The following is a 27,150-nucleotide window of genomic DNA, read 5'->3' as shown; positions in this document are numbered from 1 at the left end:
CCTCGGCTCCGATACCACCGTAGGATAACGTTGCATAGAAAACAAAAATTTCCTACCGCGAACACGCAATCCAAGCCAAGATGCAATCTAGAAGACGGTAGCAACGAGGGGGTATCGAGTCTCACCCTTGAAGAGATTCCAAAGCCTACAAGATGAGGCTCTTGTTGCTGCGGTAGACGTTCACTTGCCGCTTGCAAAAGCGCATAGAAGATATTGATCACGATCGGTTCCGGCGCCACGAACGGGCAGCACCTCCGTACTCGGTCACACGTTCGGTTGTTGATGAAGACGACGTCCACCTCCCCGTTCCGGGCCGGCAGCGGAAGTAGTAGCTCCTCCTTGAATCCGGCAGCACGACGGCGTGGTGGCGGTGGCGGTGGAGATCTCCGGCGGAGCTTCGCTAAGCATATGCGGGAGAAGTGGAAGAGGAGAAGAAGCTAGGGTTTGGGGAGAGAGGGGGTTGGGCGCCGGCCCTCTAAGGGGTGCGGCCAAGGCTGAGCCAAAGAGTGGCTTCCCCCTCCCTCTCCTCCTCATTATATAGGTGGAAGCCCCAAGAGTTCTAGTCCAAGTCTTCGAATAAGACCCCAACACTAAAACCTCCCATATGTGGGAAACCTACTCAAGGAGGAGTCCTACTCAAGGTGGGACTCCCACCTTTCCTTGAGGTGGGGTGGCCGGCCACCTCTAGGTGGAGCCCACCTGGGACTCCTCCTTTAGGGTTTGGCTGGTCAAGCTTGTGGAGTCCTTCCGGGACTCCACTTTCCATAGTGCGTTTCTTCCGGACTTTTCTAGAACCTTCTAGAACCTACCATAAATGCACCGGATCATTTCCAAACTTGGAATATGACTTCCTATATATGAATCTTATTCTCCGGACCATTCCGAACTCCTCGTGATGTCCGGGATCTCATCCGGGACTCCGAACAAATATTCGAATTCCATATTCAAGTTCTACCATTTCATCATCCAACTTTAAGTGTGTCACCCTACGGTTTGTGAACTATGCGGACATGGTTGAGTACTCACTCCGACCAATAACCAATAGCGGGATCTGGAGATCCATAATGGCTCCCACATATTCAACGATGACTTTAGTGATCGAATGAACCATTCACATACGATACCAATTCCCTTTGTCACGCGATATTTTACTTGTCCGAGGTTTGATCTTCGGTATCACTCTATACCTTGTTCAACGTCGTCTCCTGACAAGTACTCTTTACTCGTACCGTGGTATGTGGTCTCTTATGAACTTATTCATATGCTTGTAAGACATTAGACGACATTCCACCGAGAGGGCCCAGAGTATATCTATCCGTCATCGGGATGGACACATCCCACTGTTGATCCATATGCCTCAACTCATACTTTCCGGATACTTAATCCCACCTTTACAACCACCCATTTACGCAGTGGCGTTTGATGTAATCAAAGTACCTTTCCGGTATAAGTGATTTACATGATCTCATGGTCATAAGGACTAGGTAACTATGTATCGAAAGCTTATAGCAAATAACTTAATGACGAGATCTTATGCTACGCTTAATTGGGTGTGTTCATTACATCATTCATATAATGATATAACCTTGTTATTAATAACATCCAATGTTCATGATTATGAAACTAATCATCCATTAATCAACAAGCTAGTTTAAGAGGCATACTAGGGACTTCTTTGTTGTCTATATATCACACATGTATTAATGTTTCGGTTAATACAATTATAGCATGATATATAAACATTATCATAAACACAAAGATATATAATAACCATTTATTATTGCCTCTTGGGCATATCTCCAACAATCGGTACCCCTGCTCTCACTTGCTCGAGTCTCGGATGTGGGGGTGATGAACGCATTGAGAGCGAGCGCGACGAACCTGCGCAGGATGATCAATCATTTGATTATCAAGGGTCACTTGCTTAGGTAGAGCATGTACCTCAAGAATTTGCCGCTTTTTTTCTTATGCACAATGAAATTCGAGATGCAGTATATCCATGCACAACTTAAGGCGGATCTAGCTCGCGCATTTGTGGGCGAAGAGAGAAGCGGCCAACAATCCATGATTTTATTTCTATTTGTTTGGTTGTATGAATAATTTAAGTACTATTTGTTTGATTGATTGATTGTATGAATAATTTAAGTACTATTTGTTTGATTGAATGAATAATTTAAGTACTATTTGTGTGATTGTATGAATTATTGAATATAGTATGAATAAAATGTGATCGATATATTGTTTCAAAATATTGTAAAAAAGAAAAAAAAAATGTGAGGCGTCGGTGTGGGAACAACATCCCCAAATAGAGGATGCACTGCCGGTGCCTCCCATACAGCAGGCCGGCGACCTTGCCGGTGATTATTTGGGGGCGTTATGCTCTAAGACGGTTATATATAGTCTTTGTTCCCAATCCTATAGTGGAAATTCTGGATCCATACATAAAAGATCCCTCCTTGACAACGTCACTCGCAAGTGCCATGGTCAAAAAGCATGTGAACGAGGAGGCACATCACAAATGGGAGCCCGCGACAGCCCTCACGAAACGTTAACACATGGATTGCCGACATTGGTAGCCCACAGCGCCGAATGATATTTTGAACATGTGTGTGTTTAAAAGTTTAAACCGTTGTGGTAACAAACTTTTGAGCATAAAAGTTTGCAAGGTTGCAAAGAAATAGACGTTTGAAGTAATCAAAAAAAATTCGGGAGATAACATTAAGGAACTTAGGAACTATAACCACAAAGAAGGAATACAGTTATTCTTTTATTTATCTCTTAAATTAAACCAAATTAAAACCATCTAGTAGTACATACGAATAAAAGCCACCCATTCCCAATACCTCATACCCAAATCTCTGTATGCTTCATCCCAATCTCTCTTTGCTCTTCCATCGCCATAGCCAAGATTTAGTATAACCGCTCTGACAAAAACATGTTCACTGGCTTTTCCAATGTAGTCCTCCACATAGAGAGAACTCTGGTGATGTGCCAGAGTTGTCCGTCTCGGTACCTCCCCTAGCCATGGTACCCCAATTACTCATGTCTCATGCAGGGGGTGGGGGTGTAACCGAAGAAGAGTGGTGATGAGGACGAGGAGGAGGACACGGGAGGAATAGGTACGAGTGATTAAGCTAAAGCTAAAACCCTGGTTTTCTTACACTAGTTCATCTATAGAAGCCCCTTGTTCATAGAATGGTTTTCAAATCAAGATCTTTACCATTGGATTCCTAGTGGGATCTGAGAACTAGAGGCGAGCACAACAACAACGCCCGAGATCTTGAGCGGCTAGATTTTCGTAAACGCACACGTGGCGATTTAGGTGAGGGAGGGTTGTGGATGACGGCGTGTCTTCGGCTCGCTCGGTGCTCCAAAGATCTCTCTCTCTATATATTTATTTACTACGATAATTATTAATAGACCGGTGAATTTTTTTTGTAACAAAAGAGAAAATTAATTCTCACTCACTTATAGCCAGGTGGACTTCTCGTAGGAAACGAAGCAGATGCAGAAAAGAAGCGGCCCACAAGTTAGTTAGAAGTCCAGAATGCAAAGCCCATCTTAGAGTCAAGACCCGGTGGGCGGGACCCGTTAGTAGGATGCACGGCGGCGCTCTCCTTTCTTCTACAGGGGCGGCGGCGGCGACGGCGGCGCTCTCCTTTCCGGCGATGAATCCCAGGAAGGCGGCGGCGGTGTAAGTTGAGCCAGGCAGGTAAAGCATATTTTCAACCAAACACCCATCTGTCCTCTCTTTCACTCTCGTTCTGGCCGTATTCGGTCGATGTCGCTCCGAGGAAATCCGGATCGATCTGCGCTTTTGGACTAGAAGCATCGCATTGCACGTTCTCTTCTCCTGTAGTAGCGGGTGGTTGCGTGGCCTGCATCCTCGTGTATGGCCGATGCATGCCCAACTTATTGTAAGATGCAGAATTTATGCAGTGTCATTTGGTGAGGGTAGAAGATATGGGGTTCGAGGTTGGCTCAGGATGTGGATGCTCTAATTTAGTGGACACTGGGGGTACATTTATATTGATCCGATTTCTTGATTACCACTTGGATTTAGTTTGTGATGCTATAGTTGGATCATACATAGGAAATTACTAATATAGTAGTACTATTTACATATTGCTTTCATAGGTCCAAAATATCGCCCCGTGCACGCCTACCTATAATTAATTAGTGGCCGCTCCATTTTAAATGATCTAAATTTACAATGGGAGAAATACAGTCAAATGATCTAATTAATGTACATCCATGGATAGTACTCCATTCACAAGAGAAATGCCACTACATACTACAGCACTAGAAATACTTCTATCTTTTGGCGTTCTGCCGAACAAGTTGCTGGTGCATCCTTTGCTGGCATGATTCCTCAGCTACCCAGACTCCATCTCCGGGATTTACTCCCAGTTGACATGGTCCGCAGGATTTCTAGCGATCTCCAGTCGGCGTCGGATGTGATGGTCGGCCGCCGCTTCCGCTCCATGTGGCAGCACCTCAGTGCTAGCCGCAGGAGCCGCTCCACCTGCAGCTCCGGCCAGCTCCCAGCGGACGTGTCCAGCAGGCTGTGCACAGCATCCATCTTCATCGCCTCCCGCACCTGCTCGGCGATGTTGAGGTCGAGCAGCCCCGTGAGCACCTGCAGGATCACCACGCCGAACGCGTACACGTCCGACTCCGTGGTGAGCTCGCCCGTCATGAAGAAGACTGGGTCCATGTACCCTATCGTGCCCATCGGGTTCGTCCGCCGGCAGACTGTATCCTCGTCCAGCGGCTTCATGTGCACGACGCGTGCCGTCCCGAAGTCCCCTAGCCGGCTGACATTCCTGGCGTCAAGGAGGATGTTCGCCAGCTTCATGTCCGCGTGGATAATGGCGCGGGGGCGGCTGGAGTGCAGGTGTGCCAGCGCGGAACGCTGCTCGGCGAGGATCCTGATGCGGTCTCTCCATGGGAGCCCATTGGAGAGCCCATCCTTGAGCGTGCCGTTGGGGAGGTGCTCATAAACGAGGGTGCATGACTCCTTGCACACGCCGATTAGCCTCACGATGTGTGGGTGCTCAATTCTGCTCAGCACTAGAACCTGGGGAGTTCCAAATACGATTGGCATTTCATCCATTTATGATAATGCATTTCAGGAGATGTTTCTCCAAGTACTGAGGTATGCAAGCTCGTTACTTGTCTCATCTACTTAGCTACTTTTAAAAGTTGTTTGATATGTTTAAGGAGTATGGGTGATAGCTGGTTATCCATCAACATGGTGTTAAAATGAGTAAAAGAAGTTCCCATTCAAGAAATTCAAAAACCTGGATCCTATACTATAGTTCAGATGGAAATGCTTACTTATTACTGTCTACAGAATGAAGGTTTGCTTCTTCCTATGGTTAGTCTTAGGCCATGTCGTGTGCATCCTCAGGCAGTTAAACGGTAAAGTTTATTATATTTACCTCCTGTTGAAACTCTGGGAAACCTTGACTTCCACGGGGTCTCAACAACTTGATAGCCACTGGCACGCCACCTAGTTTTCCTTTGTACACTGGGCCATACCCTCCTTCACCTATGAAATTTTGTGAGGAGAAGTTATTGGTCGCTCTCCCAATTTGCAACTCGGAGAACTGCACAATGTGTTCTCTGATTTGCAGCTCTGGGCATCTCTTCTTTGATAAGGTCATCTCCTTCAGAAAAACATTCTTTTTTCTAGGTGACAAGATGCTCTCTTCATAATTATGGCCCTCATCTTGCAGGTCTTTCAATTTCCTTTGGACTTTCTCCATTTCTTCCTGTACAAAACAAAATGCGGCATATTGAACAAGTAATCAATAGATTAAGTGATGCACTGTGTTGTGCGACATAAACAGTGTCCCATGATTTTTATCACTTATTTTTCCGTTCCTGACTCCATGTCTCCAACTAATCTTCTTTATTAATAATTTTATTTTGAACATATTATCATCGTCATAAGTTAGGATCTTCACATAGCCATGTTTTACTGTACAAGCTTTACTAGTTTTGATTTCAAATTGAATAGGCTATGGAAAATGCTGTATCATGCGACTTTTACCATCAATTTTGCAGCTTGTTGACTAACATTTCTGCAACTGTGCATCTCATCAGATTGATCCTCACTCTCTTCGGGAAAAATTTCTACCTCCGCATAAGCATTTGATTCCTCCTTTTCTTGTTCAGCTTCCTGCAGATCATACGGGAATGGAGCAAAAGTTGATGTTATTTACACAAGAGCACAAACTGCATCTTTTGAAAGTTATACGTGTTCTTCTGACCACATATAATTCATCGGCATTGCCTTTGAGGTAACAGTGGTACATATAATGTCTGTTCAAACATGCTTAACCGCAGAGTGAACTCAAATACAATGATATTTGTTTCATTATGTGTGGGCAAACTTAAAGGGTAGGCAGAAATTTGGAATGCACATGACCTAGTAGCTGTCTTGAAAGCATAACTAAGGCAAGTTATAGTTATACCATTGCTAATTGATCAGTACCATCCATTTGAATCACCCCATCCTCACCTATGATTTCATCTGCCTGAAATGAGACATACTTGAGAATACACCACCAGTTAGGACGGAAACTCTGAACCATGGTCATAAGCATGTAAACTGAAACAGTTATTGTTTCCATGTGTGTATTGCTTTACTAAAAAGTTGCTTACAAAATCACTTGCTGGTGTTGTGTAGCCATCAGATCTGTTGCTCAGCTCATGTGTACATGCCAACAATTCAGAGCTCCCCGCACATCCAGTGCTTCCAGTATGCTTCAGATGATCATTGCTGCACTTAAAAATGATCTCATCCATCAAGTAATCACTGGATTTGATCCAGATATTACTGAAAGTAGTTCATCTGCAGTTATGGAGTTCAGAGAACCTTTACCTAGTGGACATGTATTTGCCATTGAGCACCACCCAAATTTGACAGCATTTGCGAAGCACCACTTGCCTTGACATATTCCTGCATAATTTGCTTTAGTGTTATACTGTTATATTCGCTAAGGTATTGTTCATTTTGTGTGTGTGTTCATGTTACGTTGAGTAACATATACTAAGACAGAAATGCTTTCTTTTCGGAATCAGTTCACTTTACGATCTCACCTCGAACCGATGACAATTCTCTTAATTTTGAGCTTCTTTACTAGGTTCACAAGACCAGCAAGAATGTCATCGTGTGTAAGGTAATGTGCCCTAACCTGCAAAGACACATTGCCTGTTTACGAAACATGTCTTCTGTAAAATGACTTTCTTGTTACCCTTATTATTCAGAACATAATGTAGTATTTATCGATCCTTCTCCACATGGTTTGTTTGATTAGTTGTTAACCTGATATAAAATAATTATTCAACTTTATTTTGTTACAAGTCTGAGCTCATTCATGATAGTAAACAATAGTATCAAGTAGAAAGCTTGGTGAGCAATTCTGTAACCTGATTTATCTCAATATGAACTAAAATCTTAGGATAGAGTGGCATTACCTCTCTTGAATCACATAGGTTTTTGTATCGTGATAACATCTTGACCATTGTTTCTGTTTCTCTGCTTCTATGCATCTCCTTCTCCTTTTCATTTGCATACTTGTATGGTACCTTGCTACCCACTGCAGTTGTTGGCATGAACAGACAATTATTTACACAGATCATGAGAAAAATGAGGTTATATTTTATCCTGTTAATATTTGTGTTCATCAAATATAGCTATTTTGTTGTAGTAAGTTACAACATTTTTACTACCCACTGCAGCTGCTCTGTGTGCATTTTCTAGGATAGCAGGAAAAAGGCTATATTGTATCGGGGAAGTTATTAATTAGGCATTTCCTTTACTGGCCTGGCAGAAAAAATAGGAGGTTGTAGAAGCTATGATGGCTACAAACAATTAAATCATGACAAAAAGTAAAAATATCACCCTCCTATTAGCGACAATTTTCTGATTCTTGTTTATAGGATTGTATAGCATATTACCTTCTATTCAACACAACTTAAATGGCTGTGCGATGAATTGAACAGGGGTGACCCTTAGAGCTGTGTAAAGGATAAAAAGCTTTGGCTGAAGAAATCTTACTGAAGGGCATCCACTTTGATGGCCAGTGAACATTGATAAGAACTATGGTGGCCGTTGGGAAATTTGCAGCAGCCCATAGGATGTTAGCCTTCTCCTTTCTGAAATTCTTACCGACAGCGATATGAACCTCTTCTTCATCCATCTTGGTTGCTCCCTATATGTACCCTAATTAAAATGAAGAATCAATATTAAATCTGGATTCTGCTTTTGCTATCTTGTTCAGCAGAACCAGATCCGGACATGCACCACCACTCAAACAGAGAAGGCAAAGATATTTGGAAATGGTCTAAAAGGCTTGTGAAAATACCTATTGTGCTGCACCACTTTTCATCACCTCAGGGGCATCAATATCAGTCTCATCTTCGTCTTGTCCCTTATCTTTTTCTTGTAACTGAAACTGTTTGGGAGGCCCTGACAGTAAAAGCCTTTGTTTTTGCTAGGAAGTATCGGTTCATAGAAGGAAGTACAGATGCTGGTTGTGGTTTTAAAGAGGAGATTCTAGGTTTTGGTCTTCCCCTGATTGTCTTCCTTTGGGTCCCAAGTGTAGTCCAATGAGAAAAAAGTATGGTTTAAATTCAGGAAGAGCTGGTTTATCCTTTCAATAGCCATTTGACTGTACAAATGACCAAGTAGATAATAATTTATGGGGTTTTTTGTAGCTTGAAAACCTTTCCTGCATACTTGGAAAAAACTCAGTTTCGCTAACTGTTAAAAAAAAAATGAAACCGTGTCTAGGAGGAACTTGACACTTTTTTGATATAGTAGAAGCGGGACTTGGCGTGACAATCCTGAAATTCGTTCGTGACAGGAATCGAACTCCGGTCGTTGGGGTGCGCCACTGCGACCCCAACCACTGGGCTAAGCCCACGTCGTCAAAAATGAAACCGTGTCTAGGAGGAACTAGACACTTTTTTGACATAGTAGAAGCGGGACTTGGCGTGATAATCCCGAAATTCGTTCCTGACAGGAATCGAACTCCGGTCGTTGGGGTGCGCCACTGCGACCCCAACCACTAGGCTAAGCCCACGTCGTCGTTTCGCTAACTGTTTGAAAAGCGAATAGATTTTGCACTAATTTTGTATGCATCTTTGGCGTTTTGGAAGTAAAGTAATAATTAATTTATATCTAATCCAGATGGAGATCTTGGTATTTCTGTGAAATTTCCACTACTTCCAAGAAGCTGGTGTACATGCCTGCCGTGGATGATTGTCTTTTGATGCTTAGCAATGAAGCTGTCCAATTAGATGGTGATCATCACAGGTCATCCCATCTGCCTAGCTGGCAGTGCCCATCAAAGGGTTGCTTTCAAGATGCGGAAAAATTGTTCAGGATATGTAATTCTGATATGATTGGACATTTGCAGTAGAGTTCTTTCTATGGAGATGGCTCTCACATAGTTCTTGCTCTCAAGCTGTCAATATAGTAATGTACACCATGACATCTCCTGATTTTTGTAAGCATGTACTGACCAGAATATACCAGCATTATACCTTGAGCTACTATACATGAAGATTGAGGGTGCAGCTTGTATCCATTGAAATCTCCATAAGACTCATTTGGACGGAAGTGCTTGTCGAGAAGAAATTGCACAAGAGCGCAGTCTTGACATAGTCTATCGCAGATGATGAACTGGTCTCCCACGGAAAATCAATGTCAAGATAATCTATGCAAGTTACTGATCATATTATACTGGTAATTTCGTCAGCTGTTTGAGGAAAGGACACCATAACTTTTGAATTTGTTGACTGACTTGCATAGGTAAGAGAATTTGACAAAATTGGGTATATCACACATCTGTTAGAGAAGGTTTTGTGCAACTCTATGGATTTGAGTGATTCATAAGAGGAGAAAAGAGGCATGCGTACTGACGGAAGGACATTGAGATTTGATTTACATTATCTAGATGTTATTTCCAATCATTCCAGACTTTCAGAATAGACTTCAATAATGGATATAACATTTAAATTGACATTGTAATTCACACATGTGGCTGTAGCCTGTAGATTATTGATGGTTCTATTTGGATATGCACTTCCATTCACTAACTTCGACATTCAGAGGCCAGAACCATAGCTATATTGATTGTTCACTTAAGCAATGTGCACATGTACCAGAAATATCATCACGAAAACAGTTTTCTCTTAATAAATCCGTGTACAAAGTCCAGCATGCCACTGATGGAGCTCCAAGTTATTACATTTACATATAAGTTTTGCTAAAGAAGCAAAACAAAAAGCACCAGTAGCTCTTCCAGAATACACGCGGCAGTGTTCCGTTTCTTGTGGTTTATGTAGGGAGTTACACACCTGTAGCCCATGTTCCTTGGCGATAAAGCTAACTTATTAATTTGTGTTTGTCTGCAGCCATTCTTGGATTGCAGAACGGAGGGCATGGTTCGGCAAAAGATCACGGTGGAATAGCTCAAGGTTTGTCATGGGTGATGTCTGGTGCCCACTGTCAATCCACTCCCTTATAGCTTCGGCTTCATAGGTAAAACCATCTGCAGCAATTAGAGGCTCCCTCATTACATCCTGCACCGCATAAATGCAAGGGTGAAGCGACCTGAAATTGCAAATCTTGTCTATGCAAGAAAAACAACTGGCTCTGGCTAAAATGATTCAGAATAATAATTGGAAATAAAAGTTCAGGTAAAAATAAGGTTAATCAAACATGCTTCAGATATTTTACAGATATCCCTCCACACATATCAACTGACAGTAGAGGAAAATGATACTCACCAAGTAAAATTTATGACTCACCTGTAGTATTGGACAGATGAAGTAGGATGGCACGCCACCAAGGTCTTCGGATACTGATTTAAATGACAAGGAAGATAGCATAATGGAAGTAGATTTCAAAATCGGTTCAAGTACAGTCCAAACCTCTGTTCGCAGGTCAGGGCGATTTTTTCTTCTGATTTCACAACAGCTCAGACCAACCCGAGCCAATTGTTCAGCCTGCATAGCTGGCCAATCCCCAGCAGATGAATCCAATATTGCCACCAAGCAATCCTTTTCCACTGCCCGTTGCACATCTTTCAACAGCCCGAATCCTGGTCTTCCAGTCAAGAGGCGTAGGAGCACGATTCCGAAAGAGTATACATCAGATTGGGTTGTCAGATCACCAGTCATAACATATTCAGGATCAATATACGCAAAGGATCCCTTTGGGTGGGTATGCCTATATAGAGTGGTTGTGTTCCTGAACTCATCAGTGAACATACGGCACACACCGAAACCACTGAGCTTAGCTACATTATTCCCATCAAGAATAATGTTAGATGCTTTGAGGTCGCTATGAACAATGCTATGAGGTTTATTAGAATGGAGGAAGATCAGCGTGGAGCAAACATCAGAAATGATGCGGGTGCGCAACTGCCATCCAAGAGGTTTAGAATTGTTCTTGCAAGCCAAGCGGTCATCCAAGCTTCCATTGGGCATGTATTCGTAGACAAGAGCCTGATCCTCCTTGCAAGCTCCTATAAGAGTAACCAGGTTTGGATGCCTCACCCTGCTGAGAATCTCTACCTGCAAAGTAGGCATATTTAACAACTTACAACACAGTAATTTATTTGAACCAGCAAAATATGTGATGAAAGAAAGCAAATAGTTAACTAGAACCAATAATTCAACCTCTTGATTGAACTGTGACTGTGTGTTTTCACGATTCAACTTCTTTATTGCTACATGTGTGTGCCGAAGAAAGCCCTTGTACACACTGCCGTAAACACTTTCTCCAACCTTCAATGAGTGGTCAAAGTTGTTGGTTGCTTCTCTAATCTCTGAGCAGGATAGTTCTGTTATGTGCATTGTCCCCTCCGCGGCTGCACTAGACTCTCCTTTCTTTGCATGTAGTGCTTCTACCTCTTTTACAGCTTTGTCACACTGCAACATCAAATCCTTGATGATACGGTCTGAGTGGGCAGTTCTCTTCTCCAGGGCCAATCTTTTCTTGCGCTCATCTTGAAGCTTGCACAAAGTTTATCGGTTTTTTGAGTGAGTCTCTCAACTTCCTCCATTGTTGTTGTCATCTTCTCCTCTATTTCATTCCTTTGCTTAACTTCTCCAAAGTACAGATTCTCGGAATCTCGTGCCTGTTTGACAGACTAAATGTGAGAAAGTATTTCATTCAAATATGTAGCTGCCAGTTATCCAAAACAAAGGCTCCACATTTGTTAATTTGTTCACAGATTTATTATTGATGGTAAAGTTTCTGAAGGTGTTTCACAAGTCAAGAGCTTCTTACAAATAATGCTCCCGGTTTCATACATCCATACATCTAAATTAACTATAATGTTAGTATACTTGATATGACAAATGCTGGTTTCTTTTGCTGGTTGATATGACAACACTTGGTCAAATGAGAGGGATGACCCAACAATGTGCAAGCTTGATGGTTTCTTTTGCAACGATGCTTGGAGCCTACATTTCGATACCCATATCCTTAACGCTCTCTCCTCCGCCCTCTCCGACCATTGCCCGCTCCTCCTCGCCGATGATAGTGGCCCTAGGAGGCCAAGGTCTTTCAAGTTTGAGAATTGGTGGACGGACATCCCTAGCTTCCACAATGTTGTTGGAAGAGCTTGGTCCTTGCCCTCCGGACATGGGGAGCCCTACCAAAACCTCTTCCATAAGCTCAAGAATGTGTCCAAGGAGCTTACCATTTGGAGCCGGGGCCTCTTCTCTAAGTCTAAGGTGTTGCTCCACGCCGCTCTTCTAGTCATCCTCCACCTCGACATCGCACAAGAAAATCGGGTCCTTTCGGGCGAAGAGCAAGACCTTCGTGCTAGGTTGAAGAGAAGAGTCATTAGCCTTGCTATCCTAGAGAGGGCTAGGAAAAAGCAAAGCTCTCGGATTGCTAATATCAAGGAAGGGGATGCAAATACCAAATTTTTCCATCTTAGAGTCAATGCTAGAAGGAGGAAAAACCACATACACCGCATCAAGCACAATGGTGGATGGGTTACCGATCACCTTCGGAAAGAGGAAATCTTACATAGCCATTTCTCCTCCGCTTTGGGCGTAGGACAAACACGCAAATGGGACCTAAATTGGGAAAGTCTCAATCTTGGCAACACGGCCCTTGAGGGCATTGATGCTCCTTTCTCGGAGGAGGAAGTCCTCCACGCTATCTCCCATTTACCCTCCGATAAAGCTCCCGGCCCCGATGGTTTCACCGGAGCTTTTTTCAAGAAATGTTGGGGTACCATCAAGGTTGACGTTTTAAAAGTCATTGAGAACTTCAACAACCTCCATTTTGCCCATCTTCAATGGGTCAACTCGGCCAACATTGTCCTTCTTCCCAAGAAAGAGGGGGCCGAGGAAGTCTCCGACTATAGGCCTATTAGTTTGGTCCACGCTATCTCCAAGATTGTGGCTAAGATGATTGTTACGCGGCTAGCCCCTATCATGAACGATTTAGTCTCCAATGCCCAAAGTGCCTTCATCAAGAAAAGAAGTATCCATGACAACTTCATGTATGTAAAGAATCTTGCCAAGAGGCTCCATAAGAGCAAGGTGCCCGCCCTTCTTTTCAAGCTAGACATCCGCAAGGCCTTTGACTCCGTGCGTTGGGACTACATCCTTGAGCTTCTTGCAAGACTAGGCTTCCCGCCTAAATTCCGCGATTGGATTGCGGCCTTGTTTTCTACGGCGTCCTCGAGGATCCTTCTTAATGGGGTTCCCGGCTTGCCCATTTATCATGGAAAGGGGCTTAGGCAAGGAGACCCGTTATCGCCGCTTCTCTTCGTTCTTGCCATAGACCCACTCCAAAAGATCCTTGAGTTGGCCACCCAACACAACCTTATTCACAAGATTAGAGGAAGAGGAGCTGTTTTTCGCACTTCTCTCTATGCGGACGATGCGGCCGTCTTCATGCTCCCTTAAAGGAGGACATCCAAAACCTCTCCGCCATTCTTGACCATTTCGGTGAAGCGACCGGTCTTCATACTAACTTCCAAAAAAGCTCGGTCATCCCAATACATTGCCATGAAGTCGACCTTGATGATGTGCTTGGGGGTTTGCCGGTCATCCGTGCGTCTTTCCCTATCAAATACTTGGGGCTCCCTCTTTCGGTTTGGAAACTAAAAAGAGTCGATTACCAACCACTTGAGGACAAAATGGCCGGCAAGCTTGTCACTTGGGATGGCAAGAACATCAATACGGCCGGTAGAGGAGCCCTTATCAAGTCCGTCCTCACCTCCCAAGCTATTTTCCATCTCACTCCTCTTAGAATTCCACCGGGTTGTGTGGCTTCAATGAACAAGATTGAACGCGCTTTTCTTTGGGCCGGAACTAAGGAGATCACCGGAGGAAAATGCAAATTAAATTGGGAGGCGGTTTGTAGGCCGAAAAGTCTTGGAGGCTTAGGCATCCTCCACATAGACAAATTTGCGAGGGCCCTTCGTTTAAGATGGCCTTGGTTCGAATGGAGGCACCCAACCAAGCTTTGGGTGGGAATGGGCAACCCATGTGACGAGGTGGACATGGATCTCTTCTATGCTTCGACTTCTATCTCCTTAGGAAATGGCAAGCTTGCTAGTTTTTGGGATTCTCCTTGGCTCAATGACACGAAGCCCAAAGACATAGCTCCGCTTATATACGAAGCTTCTACTAGGAAGAGATGGAAGGTAAACCAAGCTTTGACGGATCATGCTTGGGTTAAAAAAATCAAGATGGACACAAACCTCACCATCCAACATTTGCATGAGTACATTCGGCTATGGACTCTTCTCCGGGACATTCATCTCAATGAGTCTCTTGAGGACACAATCACTTGGAACACCACCGAGAATGGAGAGTACTCCACGACCGCGGCTTACAAAGCACAATTCTTCGGCGCCATGACTACCAACATGAATCGGCTTGTTTGGAAGGCTTGGGCCCCCCAAAGATCAAGTTCTTCGCTTGGTTGGCTCTCCATAATAGGCTTTGGACGGCGGACCGCCTAGCGAGAAGGGGTAGAACAAATTGCGGTCGGTGTCCGCTTTGCAACCAAACTCAAGAAACGGCGGCTCACCTTCTCTCCCATTGCCGCTACTCCAAGCGCCTTTGGGGGATGGTGAAAAGTTGGATTGGCATTCCTTCCATCCACCTCCATGCGTGGACGGACGATCTCAACCTTGAGGGATGGTGGTCCAAGTTGTTAAATGAGGCTTCGGGCAATCGTAAGGCCTTGTCCTCCATCATCATGCTTGTTAGTTGGACCATTTGGAAGGAGCGGAATGCTAGAATCTTCAACCATAAGTCCGCACCAACCGCCGCCCTCCTCAACATCATCAAAACCGAAGTAAAGCTTTGGGTTGCCGCGGGTGCGAAGTGTTTGAGTTTTGTAACAACGGGAGAGTAATCCCTTAGCTTTCCCTTCGGGTTTTTTTCTTTGTTTTCTTTGGTGAACCTTCGGTCTTGTCTAAAACTCTTCCCCTTAATTAATGAATAGTGGCAAATCTTTTGCCACTCGTTTCAAAAAAAAAATATGACAAATGCAAGTTAAGCTACTCTTACTTTCTGGAGAGCCTCAACTAACTCCCTTTCTGCCTTCCTGCGACTGCATATTTCTTCGTAAGCTTGTTTCCATACACTATCTAACTCCCGGAGCATACACTGGAATTTATTTTCAGGCTCGTCAAATTCTTTAACAATTTCCTGCATGAGGTAAGGTAAGAACTTCACATCAAGAACTTTTTGAATTTGTAACTGTTTTCGTCTAGAGGTTAAACTAGCATGATGTAATGATAATCTGTTTTGCGTACGAATGACCTCTCTTTCAAATCTTAATGAAAACGATACAGAAGCCTTTTGCGTGTTCTGGAAAAAAAGATCGAGCTTACCTTTTCATTATCGTACGATCTGCACGGACTTGCCCTTTTGGTCTGCAGTGCGATGTTTGGCTTTTGTAGCCACGTGTTTGAAATGCACCACGTCTCTGATAAGCTGGTTGTCCTATCCAGTGAAAGCTGCTGATCACCAGACTTTTGCACATCTTCCTGCATTGCTTCATTTCTAAGGGGAATATCCTTCCTAGAATATAGAAGGTGAAGGAAAGGAGGGAAATATGTCAAATGGGCTGGCTACGTAACCCTAATAACATGCATGAAGATTATTCGCAGACAACCAGCCGCACCTACGGTAAACGAGTGTTCCTTTGCAAATGTACCATATTTTGCAGAGAGGATCTGCCCGCTGTTGTACAGCTTGTGCTTTCTTGGATCTGAGGTCCTTCATATTCCTGAAACTCGTGAAACAATGAGTTGCTTTTTTGTTTGTGGTAATACTAATGAACCGACAAGTGTTCAATTATAGCAATCATCCATAAACATCGACAAAGACCACTAGAGATATTTGTGGCATACTTTGTGTAATGTTCATTGGCTGCTGCCCCCATGACGAGCGCGGTGACACGGTGCTCGGAGATGAGCTTCACTAGCCCCTGTGCTACATCGTCTGATTCAACCACAAGCTTCTCAGCTTGTACCTAGAAATATTACATGTAGGTCAATTTGTCATGTTTCTGCATATTGCATAATTTTGCTTTGCATTCTGCGAGGTGACTGTGAAGCAAACAAAACCTTTTGCTGTGCACACAAGAGCAGGTGCTGATCCAGGATGTCACTGATCTTTTGCAGCTCCATCTTCTTGTATGCAACCAGCTGCTGCTCTTGCACCTGGCTAGCAGGAATCCTGTTGCCCACTGCAAAACAAAGATTTGAGACATGAACATCTGTATCCATAGTTTGCTACTGTTGTAGTTTTATAATTTTCGTATATTGTTATGTACTTCCTCAGTTGTATAAAAAGTTTTCTGCATATTTAGCAAGTCCATATATACTGGCCCTTGGCCTGCAGGAAATATAAATTGCATATCCCTTCTCAAGTTAACATGTTGTTTTCTTTTCACAGCATGCGCAACTCATGTTTGGTCCTATGAAAATTAAAATTCTCCCGAGAAACAAAAAATAAATAAACAAATCAAAATGGGCCAAATATGATTTGATATTCCTAAAAAAAACATATTTGAGTTTATTTTGTTGCATACATGTAGTACTTTCAACTAGTATCACCGCTGAACTTTTTGCAGCTTTCGTAGTTGCCGGAACTATGTGGTATGGGTCAACAACAACCCAATTGAACTATTTGGGCCTGCTCGTTATCAGTGGGATCAGAGATACTCTTAACGAGAAATATATCGAAGAGTTAGCAATAATCTTGCTGAAAATCTTAGTTTATCAGAAGCTTGGTCTAAAATTCCTGAAAAAATAGCCTTTTATGATTATATTGGTAATAATTTGGAAAAAGAGGGATTATTCAGAGCAGACTCAATGGATAGAGGGATGGAATAGATGTTGGATGGTTAGAACATCCCCTCCTTAGAGATAAAGAAGGATGTGAGCTTTTTGTATGTCGTATGCCTACTTTCTTTTAGAACATTGCCGGTTGTTTTGGTAGGCTTTGTTTCAATTTTATTTAAATTTAAATTAAACCTCTAACATTTATTATGGATCAGAGGGAGCCTCCACGCTTATTATGCGCTTATTATGGGTTAAGGGAGTAATATATTAGTGTACGGAGTAACCGAGTAAGAGCAAGAAAATCAGTTTTAATCTGAAGAAAAGAATGGGAAGAAAAGAAATAATTTTTCCCACGGAACAGTAGAGGACATGGTACAGGAGACGCACTGACGGGGATGAATCTGGGCTTGGAGTAGACATGGAGCAGCACGAAGGTGGCGGCGGTGGCGTCGTCTTCGCTGGGGAACCTGTGCAGCGCCCACAGCACGATGGCCTTGGACTCCCCCGCCCCCACCGCCACGTACACCTTCTTCCTCCCCTCCCCGCCGCCGGAGAAGGAGAAGGAGGAGGAGGACGTCTCCCGCGATTCGCCGGCGGGCGATGCAGGTGAGCCGCCGGCCATGCCGTTCATCGCAGCTAGCTGCTCTGTCGTTCTCAGTCAGCAGCTCAGCTTTGGAGTCGTCCCCCGCGACTTGCCATTTTATGCCTGCCTACTTGCACATTCATAAAAGATATCTGATCTTTCTCTGGCTCATTATAAATTTGTTTATGCATAGATTGACTGGTTAGAGTAGCTGTACACACACAGACGGCTGAATTGATTAAGTTATGTATGATGTGATGGTATCATGGTAATATATTAGCGTGGATGAATGAATTTCCTAGTAATCTCACTGTAATCGCCATGGAAGGAGCTAGCTGTGCCTTTCTCACGGTGGACGACTTTCGGAGTCAAGTGAGGCAAGATTGTCCTGGTTCCTGCTTGCATCATCGTGTCTTCTTTACAGAGAAATTGTAGGAAAGATTTTGTTGTTATCTGCAAGTTTATGATATACTCCTTACTCTGAAAGTTGAAGCTAGCGGATGGGGGCTGAACTGCTGATGGGTAACAGCAGCTAGACCATTTTGCATACAGTCTCTGCCGACATGGCAGTTCAGATAATGTGCCTATCATCTCCTATATGGCTGTGTGTAGTGGAGTCATCAAGTCAGACCAGTATCTCTATCTCTAAAGATAGAACATTCATAGTTAAATTATGAAGTGATCACAGACCGTCAGTGCTAAACCATTTAACGCCTGATTGATCTGCTTGTGATTCATTCTAAAATCTTTTTGGAGATAATAATGGTTTGCTGCAACTTCTAATTTTGCAAATGCGAGAGGGAAAATGGGTAATACACATCACTTTTCATTCAACTTGAATAGTGCGTCCTCTTGGAGAATTATATGCCATGTCAGTTCATCCCAAACACATGTGACTCGAAGCATGTACATCACCTCTCATTTGTGGGTCCAAACATTGAGAGAGTACTAACTGCTAAAGTGAGAAAATGTGTTCTCTAGACTGTACAAACTTAAACCCATTTGGTTCACTTTGCAAGCATGACATAGTACAAATCAAATGGAAGGGGTTAAAATCATAGTTGCTGATGCATTTGCCATTCTTGAATCGCAAAACGGAGGGCATTGTTCGGTATTAACTCATGGTGAGTGAAACTGAGGTAGGTCGTGGGGGACATTTTATGGCCCCTTTGAAGCCAGTCCTTGATGGCCTCGCCTTCATATGTGAATCCGTCAGAAGCAATGTGTGGATCCCTCATGATCTCCTGAAAATATTGCATGGTTATAGCAAACTAAAGGTGAATAACACTAACCACCTACTTGAAAGTGAATAAAACCACATTATAGTGAAGTCAACGTTAACTACAGCAGTGACTGAACTGTAAGGTTGAAGGTTATTAGTCAGGTAAATAGAAGCTAGCTGTTGGTGTGACCTACTGCATCACATGATCCATTTAAGTGCTTCATTTCTTTGATCTGTTAACTGACCTGTGTCATTGGGCAGATGAAAGACGTTGGTGGCTGGCGTTTATCGTCTGGACAGTTCACCATAGCTTGCAGGACACCCCAGGCCTCCTTTGCAAGATCAGGCCTCTCCTTTCTCTCATACCGGCAACATCTCAGTGCTAGTCTTGCCAACGTTTCCGTGTACTCAGGTGGCCATTCCCCTGCAGAAGTATCAATTATATCTTGCAACATGTCATTGCTCAAGGCCGCCTCCACCTCATTCAGAAGGCCTAGGGGGCTCTTGCCAGTTAGTAATCGCATCAGAACTACTCCAAAGGAGTAGACGTCATACTGTGCTGTGATCTCCCCTGAGGCTATATATCCTGGATCCATGTATCCCATGGTGCCTTTAATTTGATTTGTTCGGTGGTAAGGGGTGACAGTGGTGTTTGTCAGATTCAGAGGACGGGAGATCCCAAAATCTGCCAGTTTGCAAATAAAGCTAGTGTCAAGAAGGACATTGTCAGGCTTCAGATCACCATGGGCAATGCCTTTTGGTTTGTTGGAGTGGAGGAAGATAAGTCCGGTGCAGATGTCGGCAGCAATTCTGATGCGCATCCGCCATGAGAGTGGCTCCGTTTGGTGCTTGCACTGCAGACAGTCCTCCAGGCTTCCATTTGACAAGAATTCAAAAACCAACGCTTTGGCCTCTTGGCACACTCCTATCAGAGTGACAAGGTTTGGATGCCTCATCCTACAAAGTGTTTCTACCTGCAATATATTGTCAAATATTTAGATGCCCCTTTTTTATTCTTTCTCATCTGATAGTACATCTTAATCTGATGCAATGACCTTATGTTTTAAGAAATGAGGGAAATTACCTCGTCGTTGAACTCTTTCTCTCCTGTTGTGCCTTCACGGTTGAATTTCTTTATAGCCACAGTAGTATGACGGAGAAAACCCTTGTAGACGCTTCCACATCCACCTTGCCCAATCTTTTTGGAGTCACTGAAGTCGTTGGTTGCTTCTTTTATCTCTTCGTAGCTGAACTCTGTCAAGGCAACTGCACCAGTAGAGCCAAATACAGTGTTACCGCTTATCTGGCGCATCTCTTCAGCTTGTCTAACAGCATGATCTTTCTCGCGCTGAAGCTCTCCTTGCAACTGTTGGAGTTCTTCCATTACAGAATTTTTCTGTAGAAGCTTACTCTCCAGTTCTTCCCTTTGCTCATTTGCCTTTTGCAGCTCATTACATATATGGATGTGTTCTTTTTCGAGACGAGCCTTTTCTCTTGCAAGCCTTTCCTCTAGTTCTTTTTTTTCTTTGCGGAGTGAATTCTCCCGTGCTTTGAACTGCGACAAAACAGTTTGCTTACTTGAGAGACACATGTACCGTGTAACATAAATTCCATGTATTTAGAAAAGAAAGGTTTGGGGAAATATAGTAGATTAAGCAACAGTAATGGATAACTGAAGGTATGGGGCATATAACAAATAATATACCATCATAGAAGCTTCAAACAGGTCCCTCTCGGCTTTCTGTCGGCCCTCGGATGCTTCCTTTTTTGAGCGCTCTAACTCACTGCGGACTTGGTGCAGTTGCTCAAATACCTCATGTTGTATGATAATTTCTGCCTGTAAAACATTATTTTTGCTTTGAATTGAATATGTATGACAGCATGTGTCCAATAAGTATAACAACTGAGACAAAACCAAAATACCTTGCTTGGTTAACCTAGTGGAACTGCAGTAAGCTTTCAAGTTTTGACAAAGTGGAATTTTTCCATAGTGCCAGTGGCAAACATTAGAGATGCTACTTGTTGAGGGTGATTACAGCCATGAATGCAATCAATTGTCAACCGCTTTCCTCTAGACTTGTGCTAGGACTTAGGAGGAATCCTAGTTCTACCATTACATTCGTATGTATGTAGTTTGCCTTTATTGCTCAGTTGTTGCTCATGGAATACATGAAAGTAAACCCCTTATTATAATCAGAAGCAAATGTCACATTTCAGATGTTACTAGTTTATAATGGATATTCATTTTTAACAGCACAGTACTTGATTTCCTAATAATAGATTTTGTTTATTTATATATTGGTAGAATAGTTCTCATGGCCCTGGACCCATAGGGTACACACAGCTATAAAATTATTATAATTGAAACGAAAAGGTGTGGCTGCTTGGACAACTCTGCTCAGTCCAATATGGCTTACCATAGAGTGTTGATGTTCTTTAGAGCTCGCAACTGAAACTGGCACCGGTGAACCATCCATACTGTCCAAATCCTTTAGACCTGATGAGGATCCTGCACTGCTTTTCTGGCTGGAATTTGGAGAGAAACCAATTGCTGTCATATCAATTGACTGCCGCCTTGCAGCTGGCATGTTTTCCACACTGTCTGCTATCGTTCCAGACAAGGGATAACTAACTGAATTGGACCGTCGTTGAAGGGGTTGGTGACCTGTAGAGCTTAAGAAATCTGGATTCCCTGGTGGCAGTGATAGGGATCTTGGAGGGAACTCAGGTTGATCTGAGACAGAGCTCGCACAGCTGCTTCGGGGTGACTCTAATTTTGCAGAAAGATGAGTGGCCTCCCTAGAAAAATGATGAACCATGTCACCATAGTTTTGTCAGGCTGGAAATAATTTTGACTAGTTGCTCGGGTTGAAACATGAAAACTCTATTATGTAGCGTTTGTGTTAAGTTGAATTGAGGGCTGCATGACATTCGTACCTAGAGCAAGCAAGAGCCTCTTTGCAAATATAGAAGATCTGGCAATATGGTTTGGCCTGTAGATGTACATTGGATGCAACTTTTGATTTTGGTACTTTCCTCTTCCTGTTCATGAATGATCCACAATCAACATAAATAAATTATATTAATTGGAGTGTTTTACTTCTACTTTAGACTTTAGACAGAGAAGTAGGCCATAGTTTGTTATTAGGAGTGTAGTGTCAGCTTATGATTGCCATTTGCTAGTTAAATGATACATAAGAAAAGACAAATTTTAGATTGTGTGACATGACAAATGGCAGCGTTTTAAGAGAGGTATTGACTAATTGGTCTGTGGAGTTTCTTATCTCCACTTGTTAGACATTCACAAGAAATCAGAAATTTCCATTTACAAGAGTCGATCATCTAATTATATAACTCATGTGGTGATTTTCTATACAGAAACAGTGTAGCTGGGAATAATTGGGATTTTTATTTTTGTTAATGAAACCATCCTATAAAGCTGGAATGTTGCATTTGGACATACATTGAGATGGAAGATGTTCCCATAACAAGCTTTGCAATGTGATTCTGGTCAATGAGCGCAATAATGCCAGTTGCAGGACTGTTCTTCTCGATTACCAGTGTTTCAGCTTGCATCTGTATTTGTTTATGACTTGAAATCGTAAGTGAATATGATTTCACGATTCAATCCAGCCATCTTCAGTTAGTTAACTGACCTTCAGAGAAACTCTGCAGAAACTGATGTATTGGTGTAAAAGTGTGTTCATATCGTCCTTCTCAATCTTTCTATATGCTTTCAGCTCCTTTTCTTCGAGCTGGCTTGCAGAAACCTTGCATAATCCTGCACATATGGCAAGGCTACAGTTGAATCAGAATAGATTACGAAACAAATATTTCCAGTTCCTACTGAAAATAAAGGAGTGTCTACAAAATAAACGAACTGGTTGATTGTTGCGCCTGTTCTTTTCCTATTTTTAATGCTGTTGTAGCTCTGCCTGCGCTCAGTGGATGTTATGTTTTATTCTGGTGACCCATTTTTGAGGTTTTTCATCTTAGCACCTTACATGCAAAACAAAGCATACCCCGCAAACTCTGTTTTCCGTTTTTGGTTTCTTAAAGTGGTGTAGTGAAAAGTTACCCATCATCTAAAATAAATAAAATAATGGAGTGCTTTCTGAACTGTCTGACATCAACATCAATTACTGCATAAAATAAAAGCAACAGAGGGATACTTTTGCTTTCTGCTAACTTCATTTGTATCATCTCTGCAGATTCTCTCGTGACACAGGTGATGGCGAAGAAGATGGAGACGGGCATCAAATCCAGCAAGAACAAGGTTTGTTTCTTTTCCCACAAATAGGCAAGTTACTTCTAAAACGGTTGAAATGCTAACAGGAATAAGAAGAAATTCTTTCTTCTCCATGAGTTGATGCAGATGAGGTATAAAGTAAAACTGAAGCAAAGCTGGCTGATTTTACCGGTCATGATTCTCTCGGCAGGCTGGTGGACGTGCAGCAGGACAAGCTTGAGATCACCGGCCAGGAGATTCCGAGCTGCCCAGAAGAGGTTGGATCTGCCGTCCTTGACGTCCTTCCCTACGGCCACATACACCTCACCTCTGCCGCTGTCGTCAGCCTCATCCTCCAAGATTGTGGCCTCCTCGTCGATCTCTCTGAGGCTGGCGCTTCTGTTACTACCACTGGCACTGGACGACAACCGCCCGCTCCCTCCACGCGTGAACATACTCTCCACCTCGGACCGAGGGGACCTAGGGGAGAAGGTCGGCAATGGCGACGATGATGGTGAAGGGAGAGAAGCGTGGGCTCTGCTGACCACAGCCATGAGGAAGCGACAATGGTTAGCTACCACAGGAGAAGAATGGGCAAACTATCTCTTTTTCGAGAGAAGCAAGCAATTTCTTGAGTGTAGAGAAAGAGAAAAGTAAAGTAAAAAAAGTGTAATACCCTTAGACTGGGAGTTTGTTGGTGTTGGTGGCCAAGGCGACAAGGCGGACAGAAGCAAGGAGGAACAAACAAATGGCTGCTTTCTCTTGCTCTCTCAGCTACGGGTCAATTTTGTTGTGATGCAGAAACAAACAATAAGTTGAAGTCTCCAATCGAGGAATTCTGTTAACATCCTTTGTAGATATCATCCAGAATTTTTGATGAAAAATACGCCATTCCTTCAGTGCGAGTCAGGAAATGGCAGCTTCTGAGAAGCTTCCTGGTCCACTAGCTGTTTAGCTCTGGGCCATCTCTTTCAGTCAACACAGAGCTATTAATGCTAAGAAATGCATGGCTTGCTCTTGCACAGCTGGCTAACTGGAGGAATATACCAGTATCTTTGCTGCTTGTCATGGTCAAATGTACTATCCCCTTGTCCTTGAAATGATCCCGGTGATCTCTGAAGACTTGCTGGGGGAGATGGGGTCAACGTCTCTGATCGAACAGCTGTAACCTTAACTACTGCTAATCAGAAATGCAATGGGGTGACTTTGGACCATGACTAGCTAGTAATTGTATGGTTCTTGATTACATAATATTTCTTCAGATGGTGGACGGAATGGAATCAGAAGCATATCCGGTGAGGTATGCTTCTCTGTTTAGTTAATTAATTGGTTTGTGTTGTCAGCATAGGCTAGGGCACACTGGAACTGAAGCATCCTGTTTTAAATTTGTACCGCTTAGCGTATTGCTTTCTTTGTTTAGTTGCATGTGGATATCCGATCGAGGTCGATGTTTCTTTGAGTATATAATCGATGTATGTCCGATTATGTGTTGTTATGCCTTGTCCCTCATTGTCACTAATTAACCGGTGAAAATGTCGCAGGGGCTTTGTATATCAGCGAGGGATTCATTTCTTTTGAAGTGCCCGAGTCAAGGCTCTCATTGCTGTACATGCTGAGATCAATTCATCAGGAAGGAAGAACTTATTCAGGCTGGTTGGAAGCAGAGTCTGAGCAACTATGCAGTTCAGAGGAAACTAGTTCATGAATGATAGCAAGGAGGGACCAAAACTGTCCGGTATATATGCCTGCACTGCTTGTACAGTCGAGAGGTGCATTTTGTACTTGTTTCTTTTCTCGTGAAACGAAATATTATAGAATAATACTTTCGTAATTAAGATACAAGAATGCATGTGTTCACTCCACTTATACAATTTCAAAGTTCTAAATTTGTGGTATATTTATTCATATTTAACTGTATTGACACACTGTTATATTCACGTACTTGCATGTTCACACAATTATACAGGAGATGTATGTTTTCAGACATATGGAGGCATCAAGTGTGAGTCGATCAACAGCTAGGAAAGATACTCAAGCCGTTGGGTAGGAAGGCTGCATGGCGAGACACACAGGCCTTTCTTGCCAGCCACACATCCCTCTCCATCCTGATATACCCATCCTCACCCCATGAAGTGCCCCACGAGTTTTTAATCACCCAGAACTTGGTTCTATACTGCTACTCTGTGATGGAGGTCCGTGCCACAGTCACCTGATAGCACACCACCCTCCTAGAACCTGAAGAGGTCATCCCCTCCGTCGAGTGCCACAGACACAGGCTGTGCCGCCACTGCCTTCTGCACTGAAGACACAGTCGTTGGCTGGCATGTCCTCGTGCCCCTTGATGGACGCGGCAGAACTGGACGCCCCCAGCTTCCGTTGTCTGAGGTGTCCCAGTCCACGAGCTCCTGCTCTGACAGAGAAACAAGTTTGCCGGTGCTCAGCTGCACGACGATGCCCCCCACGGAGGCAACAGTGCAGAAGGCCCAGCAACACCCTGAATATTGGTATGAATTAGTAGTTAGTGGATTTCCAAGTGTGTCCATAAAAACATAATATAATAATACTAGAATAATTTGCTTGTGTCGAATACAATATACAGTAGCATATTGTACACTGCAAATATTATCATTTCAATACTTCGATATCAAGGTGAGTCCATCTCCATACAAAACATAATGTAATTATGGAATAATTTGTTCGTGTCAAATACAACATTAATAATTTAAGTAGCATATTGTATACTAAAAATATTATCATTTCAAGACAACTTTACAAAATTTTAAAATCTCGATTATTTAGGTGAAATATGAATCGAGCAAAGCTCAAACGCAATGAAAAATTGAGCTTACGACATTTCCCTTGGTCCTTGACAGGAGTGACCACTCCTCTGGTTCTCCAATCCGCGGAAGTTGGGAGAGCATCAAGGCTGACATTTGCATACTTGAAGGCTGAAGCCTGTCATCTTCCGACCCTTGCTACCACTCACCGGAAGTCTATACCCCGTGTGAGTGCTCTGAATTCATCGTTGGTAATATCTGCGAACTGGTTGGCCTCGAGCTAAATTTGTCTTTCCTAGCGTTCACTGAATCTATGAACGCCACGTTGGCCTTTAAGACCTGGAGCTAGGCAGCCAGCAAGCTTTCTGGACACGTTGCTGTAAGTGCGCCCGTACTTTGCCATCCACTGTTCGTGGCTCGCAACCATGGACCGATCATCGAGGAGGTCACGAGCACTAAGCCTGCAGGCACACACGGCGACTGCGATGAACAAACCAACCGAGTATCTAGCAGCCATGCCGGGAAGATATGTTGGAGAGTGCGGTTAAGGTGGCTGTTGCGATGGTTTTTCTTGATGCCTTGATGGTTATTGTGGGCGTAAGTTGGATTATATAGATGACAAGAGATGATTTGGCAACAATGAACTGCTGAGATTTGCGGGTAACGTGATTTGCTGAGTGCCGTGAGACACAGGTAAACTGGCTGTTGTGTCTCTCTTTATTGTTATGGAAACTCTAGGCACGAACTTTGACGCGTATTTCTGCTTGCGTACGGCCGAGACAAGAGGGGGTATTATTGTGCCTTGGAAGAGCTAGGGCCCGGGTGGTGTAGCTGGATAGTGCACATGTTGACCTCACCGGTGTCACCGCAACTCCGCAAGGGTGAACCCTCAAGAGGGGACGCCGTGGTGGTAGACTTGTGTGTATGGTCTCTTACTCCCTTGACTCCCTTCCTCTTGGAGATGCGAGAGGTAAGGGAAGCCC

General features: G+C 43.4%; 3 protein-coding genes and 2 pseudogenes across 5 annotated transcripts; 1 reads left to right on the top strand and 4 right to left on the bottom strand.

Moving 5' to 3' along the window:
• The first annotated feature begins 3,596 nt into the window (after positions 1-3,596).
• On the top strand, positions 3,597-9,613 carry LOC124675348. Of its 2 annotated transcripts, none has more exons than XM_047211421.1 (4): positions 3,597-3,712; positions 6,184-6,308; positions 7,155-7,190; positions 9,206-9,613. In XM_047211421.1, the coding sequence occupies exons 2-4, from the start codon at positions 6,205-6,207 to the stop codon at positions 9,435-9,437; spliced, it is 372 nt and encodes a 123-aa protein (XP_047067377.1). In that variant the 5' UTR covers positions 3,597-3,712; positions 6,184-6,204; the 3' UTR covers positions 9,438-9,613. The 2 variants fall into 2 exon arrangements, with proteins under 2 accessions (XP_047067377.1, XP_047067376.1); XM_047211420.1 differs by lacking the exon at positions 3,597-3,712 and adding an exon at positions 5,021-5,158.
• Positions 4,373-6,103, bottom strand: LOC124673367 (U-box domain-containing protein 70-like). The gene is made up of 3 exons (XM_047209459.1): positions 6,059-6,103; positions 5,445-5,777; positions 4,373-5,080 (listed from the first exon to the last, which is right to left on the bottom strand). The coding sequence occupies exons 1-3, from the start codon at positions 6,101-6,103 to the stop codon at positions 4,373-4,375; spliced, it is 1,086 nt and encodes a 361-aa protein (XP_047065415.1).
• Positions 9,614-10,195: 582 nt separating the features above from the next.
• Positions 10,196-17,988, bottom strand: LOC124673366 (annotated as a pseudogene).
• An 832-nt stretch (positions 17,989-18,820) lies between these two features.
• On the bottom strand, positions 18,821-24,255 carry LOC124675346 (U-box domain-containing protein 33-like). Of its 2 annotated transcripts, XM_047211419.1 has the most exons (10): positions 24,067-24,251; positions 23,581-23,927; positions 22,819-22,943; positions 22,626-22,738; positions 22,100-22,204; positions 21,580-21,961; positions 20,868-20,999; positions 20,247-20,717; positions 19,408-20,136; positions 18,821-19,184 (listed from the first exon to the last, which is right to left on the bottom strand). In XM_047211419.1, the coding sequence occupies exons 2-10, from the start codon at positions 23,843-23,845 to the stop codon at positions 18,996-18,998; spliced, it is 2,511 nt and encodes an 836-aa protein (XP_047067375.1). In that variant the 5' UTR covers positions 23,846-23,927; positions 24,067-24,251; the 3' UTR covers positions 18,821-18,995. The 2 variants fall into 2 exon arrangements, with proteins under 2 accessions (XP_047067375.1, XP_047067374.1); XM_047211418.1 differs by having other exon boundaries at positions 23,581-24,255.
• Positions 24,256-25,421: 1,166 nt separating this feature from the next.
• Positions 25,422-26,684, bottom strand: LOC124673365 (annotated as a pseudogene).
• Between the last annotated feature and the right edge of the window lie 466 nt (positions 26,685-27,150).

This window comes from Lolium rigidum, chromosome 7 (genome assembly GCF_022539505.1).
Source record: "Lolium rigidum isolate FL_2022 chromosome 7, APGP_CSIRO_Lrig_0.1, whole genome shotgun sequence".
Classification (NCBI taxonomy): Eukaryota; Viridiplantae; Streptophyta; class Magnoliopsida; order Poales; family Poaceae; genus Lolium; species Lolium rigidum.
This window is presented reverse-complemented; position numbering and strand designations above follow the sequence as displayed.

Coding starts and splice junctions, on each gene's coding strand:
- LOC124673367 (XM_047209459.1), bottom strand. CDS start 6,103: ATGCACAGTTGCAGAAATGTTAGTCAACAAGCTGCAAAATTGATG. Junction 5,778..6,058: donor AACAAGCTGCAAAATTGATG/GTAAAAGTCGCA, acceptor TGTTTTGTACAG/GAAGAAATGGAGAAAGTCCA. Junction 5,081..5,444: donor TCCCAGAGTTTCAACAGGAG/GTAAATATAATA, acceptor GGAACTCCCCAG/GTTCTAGTGCTGAGCAGAAT.
- LOC124675348 (XM_047211421.1), top strand. CDS start 6,205: ATGGAGCAAAAGTTGATGTTATTTACACAAGAGCACAAACTGCATCTT. Junction 6,309..7,154: donor TCATCGGCATTGCCTTTGAG/GTAACAGTGGTA, acceptor CTTCTTTACTAG/GTTCACAAGACCAGCAAGAA. Junction 7,191..9,205: donor AGAATGTCATCGTGTGTAAG/GTAATGTGCCCT, acceptor TATCTAATCCAG/ATGGAGATCTTGGTATTTCT.
- LOC124675346 (XM_047211418.1), bottom strand. CDS start 23,944: ATGGCTGTGGTCAGCAGAGCCCACGCTTCTCTCCCTTCACCATCATCG. Junction 21,962..22,099: donor GAGGCTCTTGCTTGCTCTAG/GTACGAATGTCA, acceptor TCATTTTTCTAG/GGAGGCCACTCATCTTTCTG. Junction 21,000..21,579: donor AAGAACATCAACACTCTATG/GTAAGCCATATT, acceptor AATGTTTTACAG/GCAGAAATTATCATACAACA.